Source organism: Rhinoraja longicauda, chromosome 6, assembly GCF_053455715.1.
Source record: "Rhinoraja longicauda isolate Sanriku21f chromosome 6, sRhiLon1.1, whole genome shotgun sequence".
NCBI lineage: Eukaryota > Metazoa > Chordata > Chondrichthyes > Rajiformes > Arhynchobatidae > Rhinoraja > Rhinoraja longicauda.
This window is the reverse complement of record NC_135958.1, coordinates 48,560,750-48,578,814: the sequence shown is the minus strand read 5'-3', so window position 1 is coordinate 48,578,814 and position 18,065 is coordinate 48,560,750. Positions and strand designations below refer to the sequence as shown.

Below are 18,065 nucleotides of genomic sequence, written 5' to 3'. Positions count from 1 at the left end.
AGCATGGATTTATGAAGGGGAAATCATGCTTGACTAATCTTCTGTAATTTTTTGAGGATGTAACAAGTAGAATGGATAAGGGAGAGCCAGTGGATGTGGTGTATCTGGACTTACAAAAAGCCTTTGACAAGGTCTCACACAAGAGATTAATGTGCAAAATTGGAGCACATGGTATTGTGGGGTAGGGTATTGACATGGGGGGGTTGGGTAGGGTATAGAACACATAATTTACTGTTACACAAGCTAATTTGATGTAAGAAGGTTTTATTCCGTTTCAAAGGTAAATTAAAACAAAAGTAACTAGGATAAGGTCAATTGGAAAAATCCCCTACTCTGCGTGCGTGTGTTACAATTACGACGATTATTGTAATGTGGAACTGAATGCAAGGTATGTTACACAGTGTGTCTGCAGTGAAGAAGATTGTAATCTTAATGCAACAACACTGACAGAGCACATTGATATTCCAGTCAAATGGCAAATGTCATTAGATGCCAATTTGTTCCTGATTGAACTGATACTTATATTATGCTTAACAATGTCCTTAGTTTGTCTTACTCTTGGAGATACATGGACTTTAAAAAATAAGTAATACAGGTTCCCGCAGGTGTATGTACAAACAGTTTTTGAACAGAGTAATGTCTCACAGGACAGGAAAGATTGAAGGGGCCCATAATCTCTCTCTGTCTTTTACTTAAGCTATGACACTGCCATTTTACTTAATCTCAGGAGACGTAGAATCACACAGCAAGGAAACAGGCCCCTCAGCCCAACTTGCCCATGCCGACCGAGGTGCCCATCTACACTAGTCCCATCTACCCATATGTGGCCCATATCACTCCAAATCAATGGCTCAATGGTTCCTTTATCATCGCATGTACCAAGGTACAGTGGGATTCCTGTTTTGCATACAGATCAGTAAGATCATTGCCGTACGCAGGTACAATGCCCATTAGGTACATAATGCATAGAAGCACACGGTGAGCCTATATGCATTAGTTGCCAGGTTTTAGTGCTATTTCGCACTCCCGACAGGCCATAAAGGCCCATTGCAGCCGTCGCCTCCATCCGAACATCCCTGGCCTGTTGTCCCACTCCCCGCCCAGGCGGTCCAACCTTCGTGCCCTGGGGCCGCCTCCCGCAGCCCACCACGAAGGCATGAAAGGTAAGACACCTCCCCCCCCCGGTCTTTCCTATACATGTACCTGTCCAAATGATCTTTAAATGTCGTTATAGTACCTGCCTCAAAGGAAGAGGAGAATGAAAGTGGCCTGACGAATAATGACTCTGTGGTGACTCCTGAGAGTTAGGCCACTCCTTGGCCGAACCCCCGGCACTGAGACTGACAGGGTCTGGGCACTGTCCAGTCCATGGGGTTTCCCAGCAGGGGTTTGTGGAGAGAGAGGAGAGTGAACATGTGTGCTGGCAGCTTCTTGCATTAATAAAGCCATCCCGACTGGACTAACCTGACGTCTAGCCTTATTTCAGGCTGAACCGATCACTCCCGCTACAACTCCACACTGAAGCAGTTATTCCCTGCCAATGCCCAGCTCAGGCAACATTACCCGACCCTCCATTCCAACTCATCTGCATCTTTATTGGATCGCTGTCCCTTTCCCCACTTATCATTCTGATTTGTCCCTTGGGATCGTTTTCTACCTCCAAACCATGAAGTAATTTCAAGGTGCCTTTCTTTTAAATTATTTTAACTTCTTACCTTATTCAGAGTGTTAAGTGCTTCCTGAGCTGCTAGAAGGGCAGGCTCAGCTTTTGTTAAATCCTCTTCACAGTCTTTCTGCGTTCGAGTGACTTCCCGGGCAATGTCAGCCACCTTCATTTCCTCCTGATCAGCAATGACTTTTTCTTTGCTTACTTTTTCTGTTTCAACTCCAACTACTTCAATCAGTTTATCGGCATCTTCATTCTTCTGCTTTAACTCAACCTCCTGGGCTGCCAGTTTAGCTTTGAGATCATCCACCTATTTATTGGAAATGAATAAAGGGATCATTATCAGGTGCAGTCACAGAGCACAGAAACCCTTCAAATATCAAAGACCCATTTGCATTAATGCAAACATCATTCTGAATGTTTTGCCATTCGTTGCCCTGACCAATATACTGTCTATTGTTCTCCTGCTATCTGTCCACGTCTATTGCTTTCCAAATGAATATTAGTATCTGGAGTTCATTGACACCAAACAGCCCCGGAACGACTCTCATCTCCATCACAACTGCAACAGGCATCCAATTGCTCATTAAATGATTTCCACTTCTATGATTGTACATCTTCATTGGATCTGCGATTGGGTTCAACTGGTAATCCCACCACCCAAATTATCCTGGATCAGCCAAACAATCTACTGCCTATTTTTTCCCCTGCTTTCTGTTCTATCAGTCTATGATATTCCAATGTTAGACAGTTGAAATATATTGTTACAGCATCTATTATCACTTCATATTCAACCTATGGCCAGAATTTCACCAATTCACTGTCTGATGAAGGGTCTCAACCCAAAACATTATCCATTCTTTCTATCCAGAGATGCTGCCTGTCCCGCTGAGTTACTCTGGCATTTTGTGTCTATTTTCACAAATCCATTTTTTGAATTTTGAATCATTGAGGTGTACAGCACAGAAACTGACCCTTAAAGCCTGCCTCATCCATGTACACTCCACCTACACTAATCCCAATCACTCGCCTTTTCTATACCTTTTCTTTCCAAGTACCTGTCCACGTGCTTTCTAAATGTTGTAATAGTCTCTGCTGCTATGACCTCTGTTGGTAGCACACTCCAAATGTTCACCACCCTCTATGTGGAAACCTTACCCCTCTCATTTCCTTTCATTTTCTTCGCCTCTCACCTTAAACCCGCGCCACCTTCTACCAACTCCTCTACTCTGAGACTGAGATATCTGGTGTATCAATGACCCTCATAATTTTGAAAGCCTCTTAAAGGTCATCCCTCAGCATCTTATTTTCCAGCTAGAATAGACACAAACAATACAATATAACTCTGATGTGTGGGAAGGAACTGCAGATGCTGGTTTACACACTGAAGATAGATACAAAATGTTGGAGTAACTCAGCAGGTCAGGCAGCATCTCTGGAGAGAAGGAATGGGTGACGTTTCGGGTCGAGACCCTTCTTCAGACTGAGAGTCGGGGAGGGGGTGTCTAGAGATATGGAAGGGTAAGGTGTGAAAATGACAGATGAAACGAGATGGTTGAAGGAAATGTGAAATGGTCCTTAGTTAGGGGAAGGTGACAAGGCAGTATACAAACAGTAAAATTAACCCGAAGGACAGTGAAACTCGTTGGAGAACGAGGGTGGGGGAGGGACAGCGTCCAACCCAGCATGGATATTGATTTCTCTAACTTTCTGCAAGTAACCCTTGCTTTCCCTCTTCCTCCATCCCTCCCCCACCCCAGTTCTCCGACTAGATCTCCCACAGACAAGGTACCCAGCCAGCCAATGCAGACTCCCATCTCCCATTCCCTTCCACCTTTAGGGGTACATCCAACAGCCTACACCACTGCTGAACAGCCAGGACAATCTTTAAACCAATGGTTTTGAACAGAATTCTCAATTAAATATAAGTACAGTAACGTAGACTGCAGTGATTTTGGACGTTCACTTAACAAATGCAGAGCATACTTCAATGTATGGACGTACATAGTAATCCATTCATATATGAAACCACGTGCTGACATAGTGCTACATGAGGCGCCCATGCCAGTTTGTCTAGTTGGCAATGGCAAAAGGTGAATGCTGTGTACTTTATGCTAGAATCCATGCACATTAGCAGCATGACTGGTGACCTTTTCCACATTGTCCGTGTTTTTCATGGCACAGAAAACTAACTTACACTCTTTGATGCAAAATCATGACCTCTTAAAGTTGTGCTGCCAGTTACTGTCAACGTGGGTGACCTGTGTGGAATGGTGGCAAGGCAGCCATTCTGTTACTCTGCTTTTCCAATGAAGACCTATGGAGATAGCAACATGCCCAAGACAGACACAAAATGCTGGAGTAACTCAGCGGGACAGGCAGCATCTCTGGAGAGAAGGAATGGGTGACGTTTAGGGTTGAGACCATTCTTCAGACTGAGTTTTGTTCCCGTTCAGTTACTCCGGCATTTGTGTCTATCTTTGGTGTAAACCAGCATCTGCAGTTCTTTCCTCAACATACCCAAGGCCCTCTCCAAACAAAGCTCCACAGGCATTACTCCAATCATAACTAAAAATGTTCTTTATTGCAATCAGATGTAACATCAAGAGAACTCAAACAAACAGACGAACAAAGACTTATGTAATGACATAGCATGAGTCTGGATGCTTCTTACTGGAAATACCCACTTTCTTGTATGTGGTCCATACATATAAGACTTGATTGCTTCATATGTACACCCATTTTGTCAGCAGAGATTAAATATGAATGTTATCACTTCTGTGCGCCAAATGGAGTTTGGGTGTACGGACACTCGATGCATGGAACTATGGGGCCAATGGTTTCATGACATACCATACACATTATAAGGTACAGATCACATTTAATGGTCGATTTTATGCCACACTTGTGCTATATCATTCATCTACCACTCGATTGATCTAACTTCATCTTGTGTTGTTCGTGTAAAAATGACTTGTGCACGATCTTTCACATGAAAGACTCAATGGCAAAGCAGTGTGAATATATTTCAAGACTTTCAGACCTTTACTTGAATTATTAGACATGGTAAGCATTTTTGTTCCCGAGATCACCACTACTTGGTTGTTTTAATTTCTTCTTTATCTCATTCACCTTTCATTTTCATACTTCAATAGTTTTGTTTTACCCTCAGCTCTCCACTCCTTGCACCACAGAGATGTTACCATGGAAACAACCAAAGTCTTTCTCTGAGGCACCAATTGTAAGAAAACATATTTTTAATAAGCACACCCACTACCAATAATTACAGTGCCCTCCATAATGTTTGGGACAAAGACCCATCATTTATTTATTTGCCTCTGTACTCCACAATTTGAGATTTGTAATAGAAAAAATCACATGTGGTTAAAGTGCTCATTGTCAGATTTTATTAAAGGCTATTTTTATACATTTTCGTTTCACCGTGTAGAAATTACAGCTGTGTTTATACATAGTCCCCCCATTTCAGGTCACCATAATGTTTGGGACATTCTGATTTATTCACAAAATGCTGGAGTAACTCAGCAGGTCAGGCAGCATCTCGGGAGAGAAGGAATGGGTGACGTTTCGGGTCGAGACCCTTCTTCATTCTGATTTTGTGAATAAATCAATTTGTACCAGCATCTGCAGTTATTTTCTTATAATAATGTTTGGGACACATGGCTTCACAGGCGCTGGTAATTGCTCAGGTGTGTTTAAATGCCTCCTTAAAGCAGGTATAAGAGAGCTCTCAGCACCTAGACTTTCCTCCAGTCTTTCCATCACCTTTGGAAACTTTTATTGATGTTTATCAAAATGAGGACCAAAATTGTGCTAATGAAAGTCAAAGAAGCCATAATGAGACTGAGAAACAAGAATAAAACGGTTAGAGACATCAGCCAAATCTGAGGCTTACCAAAATCAACTGTTTGGAACATCATTAAGAAGAAAGAGAGCACTGGTGAGCTTACTAATCGCAAGGGGACTGGTAGGCCAAGGAAGACCTCCACAGCTGATGACAGAAGAATTCTTTCGAAAATAAAGAAAAATCCCCAAACACCTGTCCGACAGATCAGAAATACTCTTCAGGAGTCAGATGCAGATTTGTCAATGACCACTGTCCACAGAAAACGTCATGAACAGAAATACAGAGGCTACACTGCAAGATGCAAACCACTGGTTAGCTGCAAAAATAGGATTGCCAAGTTACAGGTTGCCAAGAAGTACTTAAAAGGGCAACCACAGTTCTGGAAAAAGGTCTTGTGGACAGATGAGCCGAAGATTAACTTATATCAAAGTGATGGCAAGACCAAAGTATGGAGGAGAGAAGGAAGTGCCCAAAATCCAAAGCACACCACGGATTTACAGAGTTCTTTTGAGAAAGTCTTGGCAATGCATGATCTTGACAGTAGACACTAGGGCCGTGATAGCCACTGCAGCAAACAGTGAAGGGCCTGGTCGTGTCTAGTAGAGATTATTAAGGGGTTGGAAACATTAGAGGCAGGAAACATGTTCCCAATGTTGGGGGAGTCCAGAACAAGGGGCCACAGTTTAAGAATAAGGGGTAGGCCATTTAGAACTGAGATGAGGAAAAACTTTTTCAGTCAGAGAGTTGTGAATCTGTGGAATTCTCTGCCTCAGAAGGCAGTGGAGGCCAATTCTCTGAATGCATTCAAGAGAGAGCTAGATAGAGCTCTTAAGAATAGTGGAGTCAGGGGGTATGGGGAGAAGGCAGGAACGGGGTACTGATTGAAAATGATCAGCCATGATCACATTGAATGACGGTGCTGGCTCGAAGGGCCGAATGGCCTCCTCCTACACCTATTGTCTATTGTCTATTGTCTATAGAGCAATGCAGTTCTTGTATGGTGGGCTGCATTAACCTGGACCGTGAGTGCAGTTCCATTACATCCCCTTGTATTTTTAGTATTTTTTTTCTTCCAATAACCATTTCCAGTCGAGATGTATTAAATACAGAACAAAAGAAATACACAGATTAAAATAGTCCCTGACATGTTAATTCACCATATTTGTAATCAAGAAAGGAAACACAAGAGTGGTAGTAAAGGGCAACATGGGCAAATAGCCAGAGCAAGCAATACCAGAAGGCAGAACATGAATAAATTATGGGAATTAAAACTATTGAATCGATCAATCTGAACAACATCAGGCCAAGGTTATCAACAAATTATACCAGAGTAAAACTGTTCATCCTATCATCCGGATCTTTGATGGTGTTGGTCCGCCAGATCTTGCAGACTGATAGATGTTATTTCTCTTAATACCCTAATGCACTTTTAATTTACTCTTCTGTTAGGTGTTACACAGTAGTATAATAGGTTTTCCAGTAAACGTAATGAGATTCAATGGATTGGAGGAAATTGGGCCCCAGAAAGTTTCAAGGGAGTTCAGGAACTGGGGCCCTGGCATGTTTCTAGGGAGTGTGGTAATGGGGCCCGGGCCCCAGTGAATTTCAAAAGAGTGCAGGACCTGGGGCCTTGATAAGTTTCAAGGGAGCACAAGAACCAGGGTCCTGATGTGGTAAAGGGAGTAATTGTAGGAAGGTACTGCAGATGCTGGTTCACAGCGAAGATAGACACAAAATACTGGAGTGTTCAGCAGGTCAGGCAGCATCTCTGGAGAGAAGGAATGGGCGACGTCTCGGATCGAGACTCTTCTTCAGATTTAGAGTCAGGTGAGAGGGAGACTAGAGATATGTGGAAGGGTTAGGTGTGAAAACGACAGATCAAAGCCGACGGTGATCAAGGAAATGGAGAATGGATGATTGTTAGCTGCGGGGAAGGTAACAATGAGGCATACAATCAGCAAAATTAATCAGAACAGTGAAACTAGGGGGGAGGGGGAGAGAAGGGAGGGAGGGGGAGGGAGAGGGAAGAGGGAAGAGGGAAGAGGGAAAGAGGGAAGAGGGGGAGAGGGAGAGGGGGAGAGGGAGAGGGAGAGGGAGAGGGAGAGGGAGAGGGAGAGGGAGAGGGAGAGGGAGAGGGAGAGGGAGAGGGAGAGGGAGAGGGAGAGGGAGAGGGAGAGGGAGAGGGAGAGGGAGAGGGAGAGGGAGAGGGAGAGGGAGAGGGAGAGGGAGAGGGAGAGGGAGAGGGAGAGGGAGAGGGAGAGGGAGAGGGAGAGGGAGAGGGAGAGGGAGAGGGAGAGGGAGAGGGAGAGGGAGAGGGAGAGGGAGAGGGAGAGGGAGAGGGAGAGGGAGAGAAAAACAAGGGTTACTTGATGTTAGATACATCAATATTCATACTGCTGGGCTGTAAGCCGCCCAAGCGAAATATGAGATGCTGTTCCTCCAATTTGAGTTGGGCCTCACTGACAGAAAGGTCAGTGTGGGACTGGGAGTTAAAGTGTTTAGCAACCGGGAGGTCGCGTAGGCCCAGACGGACTGAGCTGCTGAGTCATCACCCGGTGAACGAGATGCAGAAGCATTGGGATTCCAAAACAATGAAAGAGCTGATAGCCACAGTCGGACATAGTTGCACAAGCAAATAATCAGCACAAAATTGAAGAGGGCAGTTTATTGTAAATTGATTTAACTTTTCTCTTTCGTTAATATGGAATGTTGATGATTCTTACTGCTATTTTTCTTTTCTAAAAGGAAAATAATTGAATATGCACCACCCCCTCCCCCGCCACCAAGTCAACATTTCAATCATCATCATGCTGCTGGCAAAATCCATTTTAACATTAATTACTAACAATAGGATGTCTAATCAAAGATTCATCAAACAGATAGCAAAAAAAAATCATGAGGACTTGTTTGGAGGACATCAGAAAGATAATACGAATGGCTGAAAATGTTAAAATAATGAAAGTAAGTTAATTTAAAGGCCTGATTTCTGGAAAACTGCACCTCTGTAAAACATCTACACTTTTACCATGATCCTAATACATTCACAGACATGAAATCAAAAAGCTGAGGTGGGTGCAAGACAATGCATATGAACAGATAACATTCAATAGAGTTCTGACTATAGTTTCACTCATGTAAAGGTGGATGAGGAGATACCTTCACTTTTGTCAGCAATGTAAGAGGATTGACATTGGATCAACTGCTCTGCCTGACTATATTGGTAACAATCAAAAGGAAAATCAAGTGATGTGTCCACTGGGCAGTGTTTTAAAATCATAGAGCTCAGAGGACCATCGGAACACAGCTACCAGCCTTGGAGGGCATCTACAACACACGATGCCTCAGAAAAGCTACCAGCATCCACAAAGACTCTTCACACCCCTGCAACAGTCTGACATCTCCCTCCCGTTTCTGGACCCTTAAATATACCTGGACTATCTCTGATATCACCCTCCCGTTTCTGGACTTCACCATCTCCATCACAGGAGAAAAACTAGTGACGGACATTTACTACAAGCCCACCGACTCGCACAGCTATCTGGACTACACTTCTTCCCACCCGGTCCCCTGCAAAAAGTCTATCCCCTACTCCCAATTCCTCCGTCTACGCCGCATCTGCGCCCGGGATGAGGTGTTTCAGACTAGGGCTTCCGAGATGTCCTCGTTTTTCAGAAAACGGGGCTTCCCCTCCTCCATCATAGATGAGGCTCTCACTAGGGTTTTTTCTACATCCCGCAGCTCCGCTCTTGCTCCCCCTCCCCCCACTCGCAACAAGGACAGGATCCCCCTCGTTCTCACCTTCCACCCCACCAGCCAGCGGATCCAACATATCATCCACCAACATTTCCGTCACCTACAACAGGACCCCACCACTGGCCATATCTTCCCATCCCCTCCCCTCTCTGCGTTCCGCAGAGACCGTTCCCTCCGCAACTCCCTGGTCCACTCGTCCCTTCCTACCCAAACCACCCTAACCCCGGGCACTTTCCCTTGCAACCGCACGAGATGCAACACCTGTCCCTTTACCTCCCCCCTCAACTCCATCAAAGGACCCAAACAGTCTTTCCAGGTGAGACAGAGGTTCACCTGCACCTCCTCCAACCTCATCTATTGCATCCGCTGCTCTAGATGTCAACTTATTTATATCGGCGAAACCAAGCGCAGGCTCGGCGATCGCTTCGCTGAACACCTGCGCTCGGTCCGCATTAACGCAACTGATCTCCCGGTGGCCCAGCACTTTAACTCCCCCTCCCATTCCCAGTCTGACCTCTCTGTCATGGGCCTCCTCCAGTGCCACAGTGAGGCCCGCCGGAAATTGGAGGAGCAGCACCTCATATTTCGCCTGGGCAGTTTGCGGCCCGGTGGTATGAACGTCGACTTCTCCAACTTCAGATAGCTCCTCTGTCCCTCCCTTCCCCTCCTCCTTCCCAGATCTCCCTCTATCTTCCTGTCTCCACCTATATCCTTCCTTTGTCCCACCCCCGACATCAGTCTGAAGAAGGGTCTCGACCTGAAACGTCACCCATTCCTTCTCTCCCGAGATGCTGCCTGACCTGCTGAGTTACTCCAGCATTTTGTGAATAAATCGATTTGTACCAGCATCTGCAGTTATTTTCTTATTCTACTTGTATTTTATTCTGTTTTAAAGCTGTTCCAATTTGTTTCATTGGGTTGTTTAAATTAATACTGACTAGCTAATTAATTTATTGCATCGTATGGGAGGCGCATTCCCAATCTCGTTGTACCCCTGTACAATGACAATAAAGATATATTGTATTGTATTGTATTGTATTGTATTGTATTGTATGAAGAAGCAAGGCTATCCATGTACTGAAAATCCAAAACAAATGCCGAAAGCTATGAAAGTAGCACATCAGACAGCGTCTGTGTAGAGAAATAAAGTTAAGAGTGATGGTCAACGACCTTTCATCACAAGCCCATTACTCAGTGACAGCCAGTAGACAGGTCTCTGTGCCATAAGGGGAGAGTTGCTGAAATAGATAGTCTGTGTTCCAATCTGAAAACCTTTCTCCAGACTGAAACAGTCAATGTGAAGTAGTCCGTGTGAGAAGGTGGGCGGAGGGGGTGGGGCACGAGCTCGCAAGCGATACAGGTGAACACAGGTGAGGAAAGGTTGATTAGTGTAGCATTATTCATCCTCCACCATTGGGCTGCAGATTATTCAAGCACAGCACGAGGAACAGCACACTAACACTCGTGAGAGAGACACAAAATGTTGAAGTAACTCAGCAGGACAGGCAGCATCTCTGGATAGAAGGAATGGACCCATTCCTTCCCTCCAGAGATGCTGTCTGACCCGCTGAGTTACTCAGCATTTTGTGTCTATCTTTGGTGTAAACCAGCGTCTGCAGTTACGTACTTCCTATACACCCTATCACACATTCCGCCTGGGTAGTCTACAATCCAAAGGCACGCAGTCAGATTTCTCCAATGTCAGGAAGCCTGCACACCCTCTGTCTCCTATTGACGCTGGTCCTCTGACACACACTCTTCTTCCCAAAACAGTCCCCGGCCCCATCTCCCCATTTATTTGCCCCTCGTCCCACTACTCCGACTGCTCAACATCCAATCCCTGCTCCCTCCGGATCCCCTCAGCATTCCCCCCCCCCCCCCCCCCCCCCCCCCTCCTGTCATTCCCATCTGCCACCATCTTCTACATTCAGTTCCGTTCTTCACCTTTGTTTCTGATGTGATCCCATAAGCTGCAGCCTTTTGTTCTCCAATCATCAGCTCTGAAACTCCCTAACTCCATTTTCCCCTCTCCAGCATGACCGTCTGCTTAATCAAGGGACTGCAGCACGGTGGCGCAGCGGTAGAGTTGCTGCCTTACAACGCCAGAGACCCGGGTTTGATCCTGACTAAGCATGCTGTCTGTACGGAGCTTGTACGTTCTCCTGATAAACTGCGTGGGTTTTCCCCGGGAGCTCCGGTTTCCACCCACACTCCAAAGACGTACAGGTTTGTAGGTTAATTGGCTTCGTAAAATTGTAAATTGTCCCTAGTGGGTGAGGGATAGTGTTAGCGCGCGGGGATCACTGGTCGGTGTGGACTTGGTTGGGCCGAAGGGCCTGTTTCCACGCTGTATCTCTAAACTAATTTAAACTAAGCCCTTCCTCATCTGTACCCACCTATCACTTGCAAGCCCCACCCCTCCTCCCACCTCCTTACACTTCCCCTTTATTCTGCCACTTCTTCTCTCCTCCTTTGTACCCCGGTCCTCTCACGCACACCCTTTTTAGATTTAGATATACAGCGCGGAAACAGGCCCTTCGGCCCAACGGGTCCGCGCCGCCCAGCGATCCCCGCACATTAACACTATCCTACACACACTAGGGACAATTTTTACATTTTACCCAGCCAATTAACCTACATACCTGTACGTCTTTGGAGTGTGGGAGGAAACCGAAGATCTCGGAGAAAACCCACGCAGGTCACGGGGAGAACGTACAAACTCCGTACAGACGGCGCCCGTAGTCAGGATCGAACCTGAGTCTCCGGCGCTGCATTCGTTGTAAGGCAGCAACTCTACTGCTGCGCCACCGTGCCTCCCTTCTTCCCACAATGGCCTCCTATCACCTGTTTCTCCCCCCACCCCCCACACTCCTCTGATTGGATCCCCTCCCCCCACAGCTGCCACCCCTCCCACCCTTCTGTGACCTTATCACCTTATTCAGTTCCTCTTCACACCAATCTGCAGCCTGTTATTCCGTGCTTTTCACCTCCCAACCTCTGTCCCCATCCCCTCCGTCCCCATCCCTGCCCTGTGTTTTGCCAATCATCCTCTCCCCATCCTCGCTCACTATCTCTTGCTCAACCGCTCCACCTGTCTCTTTATACTGGCTATTTCTCCTCTTCTTTTTCAGTTTAGACGAAGGGTGTTGACCTTAAACGCCAACATATTTTGGTATGAAGTATGAAGAACAATAATACAAAAACATTAATACAACTGGGTGCACTAGAGAAGACCAGAGGAAACGCACACTGAAGAATTTAGGAACAATTGAGAAGGTTGCTGAAACAATAAGAGCTTTATTGAAAGTTTAGTTTAGTTTAGTTTAGAGATACAGCGAGGAAACAGGCCCTTCGGCCCACCGAATCCGCAACGACCAGTGATCCTTGCATATAAATGCTATCCTACATATGCTAGGGACGATTTACACTTATACCAAGCCAATTAACCCGTAAACCTGTACGTCTTTGGAGTGTGGGGGGAAACCGAAGGTCCTGGAGAAAACCCACACTGTCACGGGGAGAACGTACAAACTCCGTACAGACAGCGGGATCGAACACAGGTCTCGAACACAAGCGCAGTAAGGCAGCAACTCTACCGCTGGGCCACCATGCCATAGTTTAGTTCAGTTTATTACTGTCATGTGTACCGAGACACATCTAAAAGCGTTTTGGTGCGTGCTATCCAGTCAATGGAACAACTATACATGATTACAATCAAGCCGTTCACAATGTACAGATGCAGGATACACATAAACAAATAGAGTACACGAGGCCCCACTACATTCTAAGGAGAGTGTCAAAGATGAACTATGGGCAAATATGTCAGAATCAAAGCTGAAAATGTAGTTATTTGGAGATAATGCAGAAACTGGGACTGTACTCACAGTGGAGATTCAGGAGATATTTGATAGAGCGTTCAAAACTAGGAAGTATTTCATGAAGTATATAAAGAGGAACTATTTCCAGCAGCAAAATGGCCAATACCCAGGGGGTGCAGATTTGAGATAATTAGTAAGAGATCCGAAGCAGCAGGATTGAATAATAATGTTTACACATCGTTAATATGGCCTGCACTGGGTCAAAGTAGTAATGGAAACAAATGGTGCATTTGGATCAGTTCTTGAATGGAAAAAAAATGCAGGATTGTGACAGGAATTAATTAAATGACCTCGTTCTGCCCTGTTTTGTTCCAACTTGCTTTATCGACATCACTTCGGGCTCTCTATGTACATCACTTGTGCTTTACAATTTGTTGTGGTATCTTGTCTGGAGCTCATGTGATAATTAGATACAACAGAATTTTAAGTAGCATGTTAATGATAAGGTAACACAGACTAATCCAGCACACTCTTATTAATGTAATCGTATGCAGGCTGTAATTATTGTATTCAAGGTCTGCTTCTCTTGCTGTTAAAATAAGCCTTGGGAGATTTTAGTACGTCAACGACACTATATAAATTGCATAAGAAGATAACTGCAGATGCTGGTACAAATCGAAGGTATTTATTCACAAAATGCTGGAGTAACTCAGCAGGTCAGGCAGCATCTCGGGAGAGAAGGAATGGGTGACGTCACCCATTCCTTCTCTCCCGAGATGCTGCCTGACCTGCTGAGTTACTCCAGCATTTTGTGACTATATAAATTGCAGCGGTTCTAGCAGAATGTGCAAGTGGAAGCTTGATAAATTGTGAAACCAAAATATAGAAATCCAGTGTTCAACAAAACAATAAACACTCATGGGATTCGAGTGTCAAGTATCAGGACATACATGAGAATGCACTCTGCTGGTGTGGATATTTCTTCTCCCCAGTTGAAAAAGAATTAGGGAGGCCACCCAAGTAATGATATCCTCGGACAATGAGGTAAACAATGTGATTAACAAAAAAAAGAATTCAAGATAAATTTGAAATCCAACATCCACGCATTTGGAAAAAGAAATGCAAGACTTTCATTCGCATTTCTCATGACTAAAGGATATTCTGGCCCTTTACAACTAAATTAAATATTCTGAAGTGCAGTCATTGTAAGGTCTGAAACATGGAAGCGCACAGGAAGTTCCCACAAATAACTATATAATAGGATGATAATTTATTTATATGACGATAGATGAGGCAACGTTGTAGAGTTTTACATCAACCCAAGAAGATGGAAGTGATCTTGGTTTAACCTTTTTTCCAATAGACAATAGACAATAGGTGCAGGAGGTGCAGAGAGTAGTGCGTTCGGCAGAACGCACCATGGGAACTACACTCGTCCCCCTGCAGGACCTATACATCAGGAGGTGCAGATCCAGAGCAAGCAAGATTATGAGGGACCCCTGCCACCCCAGTAACGGACTGTTCCAGATGCTACGGTCAGGCAAACGCCTCCGCTGTCACGCTGTGAAAACGGAGAGGATGAGACGGAGCTTCTTCCCACAGGCCATCAGGACTGTCAACTTTGATAACCCCAGAGACTAAATTTTTGTCGACACTTTTTGTGCTACGTTTAGTAACTTATTAACTTTATTTATATGCTGTAACTGTAATTCTTTTTGTGCACAACCCGCAGGCATTGCCACTTTCATTTCACTGCACATCGAGTATGTGTATGTGACAAATAAATTTGACTTGACTTGACTTGAGTAGGCCATTCGGCCCTTTGAGCCAGCACCGCCATTCAATGTGATCATGGCTAATCATCCACAATCAGTACCCCGTTCCTGCCTTCTCCCCATACCCCCTGACTCTGCTCTATCTAACTCCCTCTTGAAATTATCCAGAGAATTGGCCTCCACTGCCTTCTGAGGCAGAGAATTCCACAGATTTACAATTCTCTGAGTGAAAACGTTTTTCCTCGTCTCCGTTCTAAATGGCCTAGCCCTTAGGGAGGGAACTCCTTTGGAAGGACAGAGTGGAATGTCAGTGTAAATGTTCTGCTCAAGTCAATGTGGTGGAACTAAAGCCCAAAATGCTGACTAGGTCCGGCAAGCGATAGCTAACATGTACAACATTTCCCCAAGGGCTACTAACAGAGAGAATCATCAAAATAATGGACCTCTCAAACAATCAGAATGGGTTTTACCAACGATACGATACGATTCGCTATAATACAATAAAACATTATTCATCTCCGGAGGGAAATTGGACTGCCAACAGTCACAACACACAACCAGCTACACGAAAAATTGAAATTAAAAATGCAAAACAAGGACAAGCGACTGTTGGCTGGCTGCCATGTGCCGAGCGCCTAAACCTGAACGCACAACAAACAAACAGATGCAGACTCATCCCCATGGCAGAGGATTCTAACACTAAAGTGCCCCCCCCCCCACGCCGGATGTGTTTGTTTTAATCAATGAGTATAAGAAAATAACTGCAGATGCTGGTACAAATCGAAGGTATTTATTCACAAAATGCTGGACTAACTCAGCAGGTCAGGCAGCATCTCAGGAGGGAAGGAATGAGTGACGTTTCGGGTCGAGACCCTTCTTCAGATTTAATCAATGAGATCAGCTGCTGGATAAAATATTCACTCTACATTGGTGGAGTCAAATTACCTCCCTGAGTTCTGTGTGCCGATGTGTTTGGCCTATAACACTAAACACAAAAGGAGAAAGATGGCTCCGTATCGCAGTGCAAACGGGTCGCATTGTAACGTGTGCAAGCGTAGGGTTAAAATAATGAATTTTGCTGAAGAACCAAAACTTTAGTTCTTTGACGCAACAACCCATCAAAAGAACAGAAGGATAATTCACAAAATGCTGGAGTAACTCAGCTGGTCTGGCAGCATCTCTGGAGAAAAAGGATTGGTGATGTTTCGAGTTCCGACCCAAAACGTCACCTATATTTTCCTCCAGAGAAGTTGCCTGACACGCTGAGGTACTCCAGCAACTTGTGCCTATGTAAGGAACAGAAGGAGATGGCTTGGTTGTTGTGTGCTCTTTAAATGCGACTGGTTTCTCTAAATAAATGGGAGAATATCGAAGCTATTCTAGAGCCTGGAACACAACATCTCAACTGGATGTATAGTGCGACCTACCAATCTAAAAGCTCAAACCTGTGTTCCATTTGATGCTGTGCACATCTGCGCATTCAAAACTGTATTGCTCTACATTATTTCAATTTGTTATTAGATATATCCCTCATTTTACGAGAAGACCATACCAGGGGTAATGCCATGTCTGTTAAATTGGTTCAGGAGTCACAAGAAACTCTGCGGCACGGTGGCGCAGCAGTTGAGTTGCTGCCTTACAGCGAATGCAGCGCCGGAGACCCGGGTTCGATCCCAACTACAGGTGCTGTCTGTACAGAGTTTGTACGTTCTCCCCGTGACCTGCGTGGGTTTTCTCCGAGTTCTTCGGTTTCCTACCACACTCCAAAGACGTACGGTATGTAGGTTAATTGACTGGGTAAATGTACAAATTGTCCCTAGTGTGTGTTGGATAGTGTTAATATGCAGGGATCGCTGGTCGGCGCTGACCCGGTGGGCCGAAGGGCCTGTTTTCGCGCTGTATCTCTAAACTAAAACTAAACTGCAGATGGTGAAACCTTCAGCACAAACCTCTGACCTGCTGAGTTCCCTCAGCAGCTGGCTTTTGGTTAAGGAGTCCCCGACTGTACTGTGAAATGTCACTTACAAATAAACTGCTCAGCAACACTCACTTTAGATTCCACCTGGAGCACTGGGATCTCATCGTGAAATCATACAAGCACAGTGAAAAGAGTTATGTTCTTTGTGGGAGATGAGAGTAAGTGCTCTTTACATCAAAGCAGCATTTGATCAATTGTAGCATCAGGGAGCCATAGCAAAAGTAACAACAATAGGTAGCATGGGTAAAATTCGAGTTATATTTATCACAAATTTATCACATTTATCACTACTTCTGAGTGCTGAAGATCCATTTCAACCCCAAAGCCCAAGTTTCCATTTATTTCATCGCTGATCTTTCTTCCCTCATAAGATCAGCAACAGAGATGTTTGTTTATAGTTACAGTCTTCAGCTTTGCTGGGAATTCCTGAGGCATGAAAGCAGAACCATACAACATCCACTTCCGTCTGATGTGTGGCATGCTACAAGCGGGACACACCGTGCCACATGTTGATAGACACAAGAAGCCGGAGTAACACAGCGGGACAGGCAGCATCTCAGGAGAGAAGGAATGGGTGAGGTTTCGGGTCGAGACCCTTCTTCAGACCACACATTTAGTTTACAGATACAACATGCAAACAGGCCCACTGAGACCATGCTGACCATCGATCACCTGTTCCCCCTACATCTATGTTAATCTACTTTCTCATACACTCCCTACACACTATGGTCCATTTACAGAGGCCAATTAACCTACAGACCCGTATTTCTGTGAGATGTGGGAAGAAGAAACCGGAGCACCCGGAGAAAACCCGGAGTCACGGGGAGAACATACAAACTCCACAGAGACAGAACCCGTAGTCAGGATCAAACCCGGGCCTCTGACGCTGTATGGCAGAAAATCTACCACTGAGCCACCCACTATGCCTACCAATAGTGAAAGACTTTGCACATCTAAAGACATAATCTTCATCTATTGGTAGTAAAGAAAGCAAACTCAATGCTAGCATTTATTTCAAGAGGGCTTATATGCCAACATTCCCCAGGGCCCTCCATTTATTGTGTAATTCATGCCCTGGTTTGTCTTACCAAAATGCAACGCCTTGCATCTATCTGAATTAATCAGATCTCCATCTGCCATTCCTCATTTCATTGTCCCACTTAATCACGGTTCGCATTATCATCTTAGATAACCTTCTTCACTGTCCACT

At 45.0% G+C, this 18,065-nt stretch overlaps 1 protein-coding gene across 1 annotated transcript in view; it reads right to left on the bottom strand.

Moving 5' to 3' along the window:
* Positions 1 to 18,065, bottom strand: part of dnah9 (dynein, axonemal, heavy chain 9) — a 467,621-nt gene that overhangs the window by 206,723 nt on the left and 242,833 nt on the right. Inside the window, exon 48 of the mRNA XM_078400937.1 lies at positions 1,716 to 1,976. Within this exon, the coding sequence (XP_078257063.1) occupies positions 1,716 to 1,976 (261 nt within the window). The remainder of the gene's footprint in view (positions 1 to 1,715; positions 1,977 to 18,065) is intronic.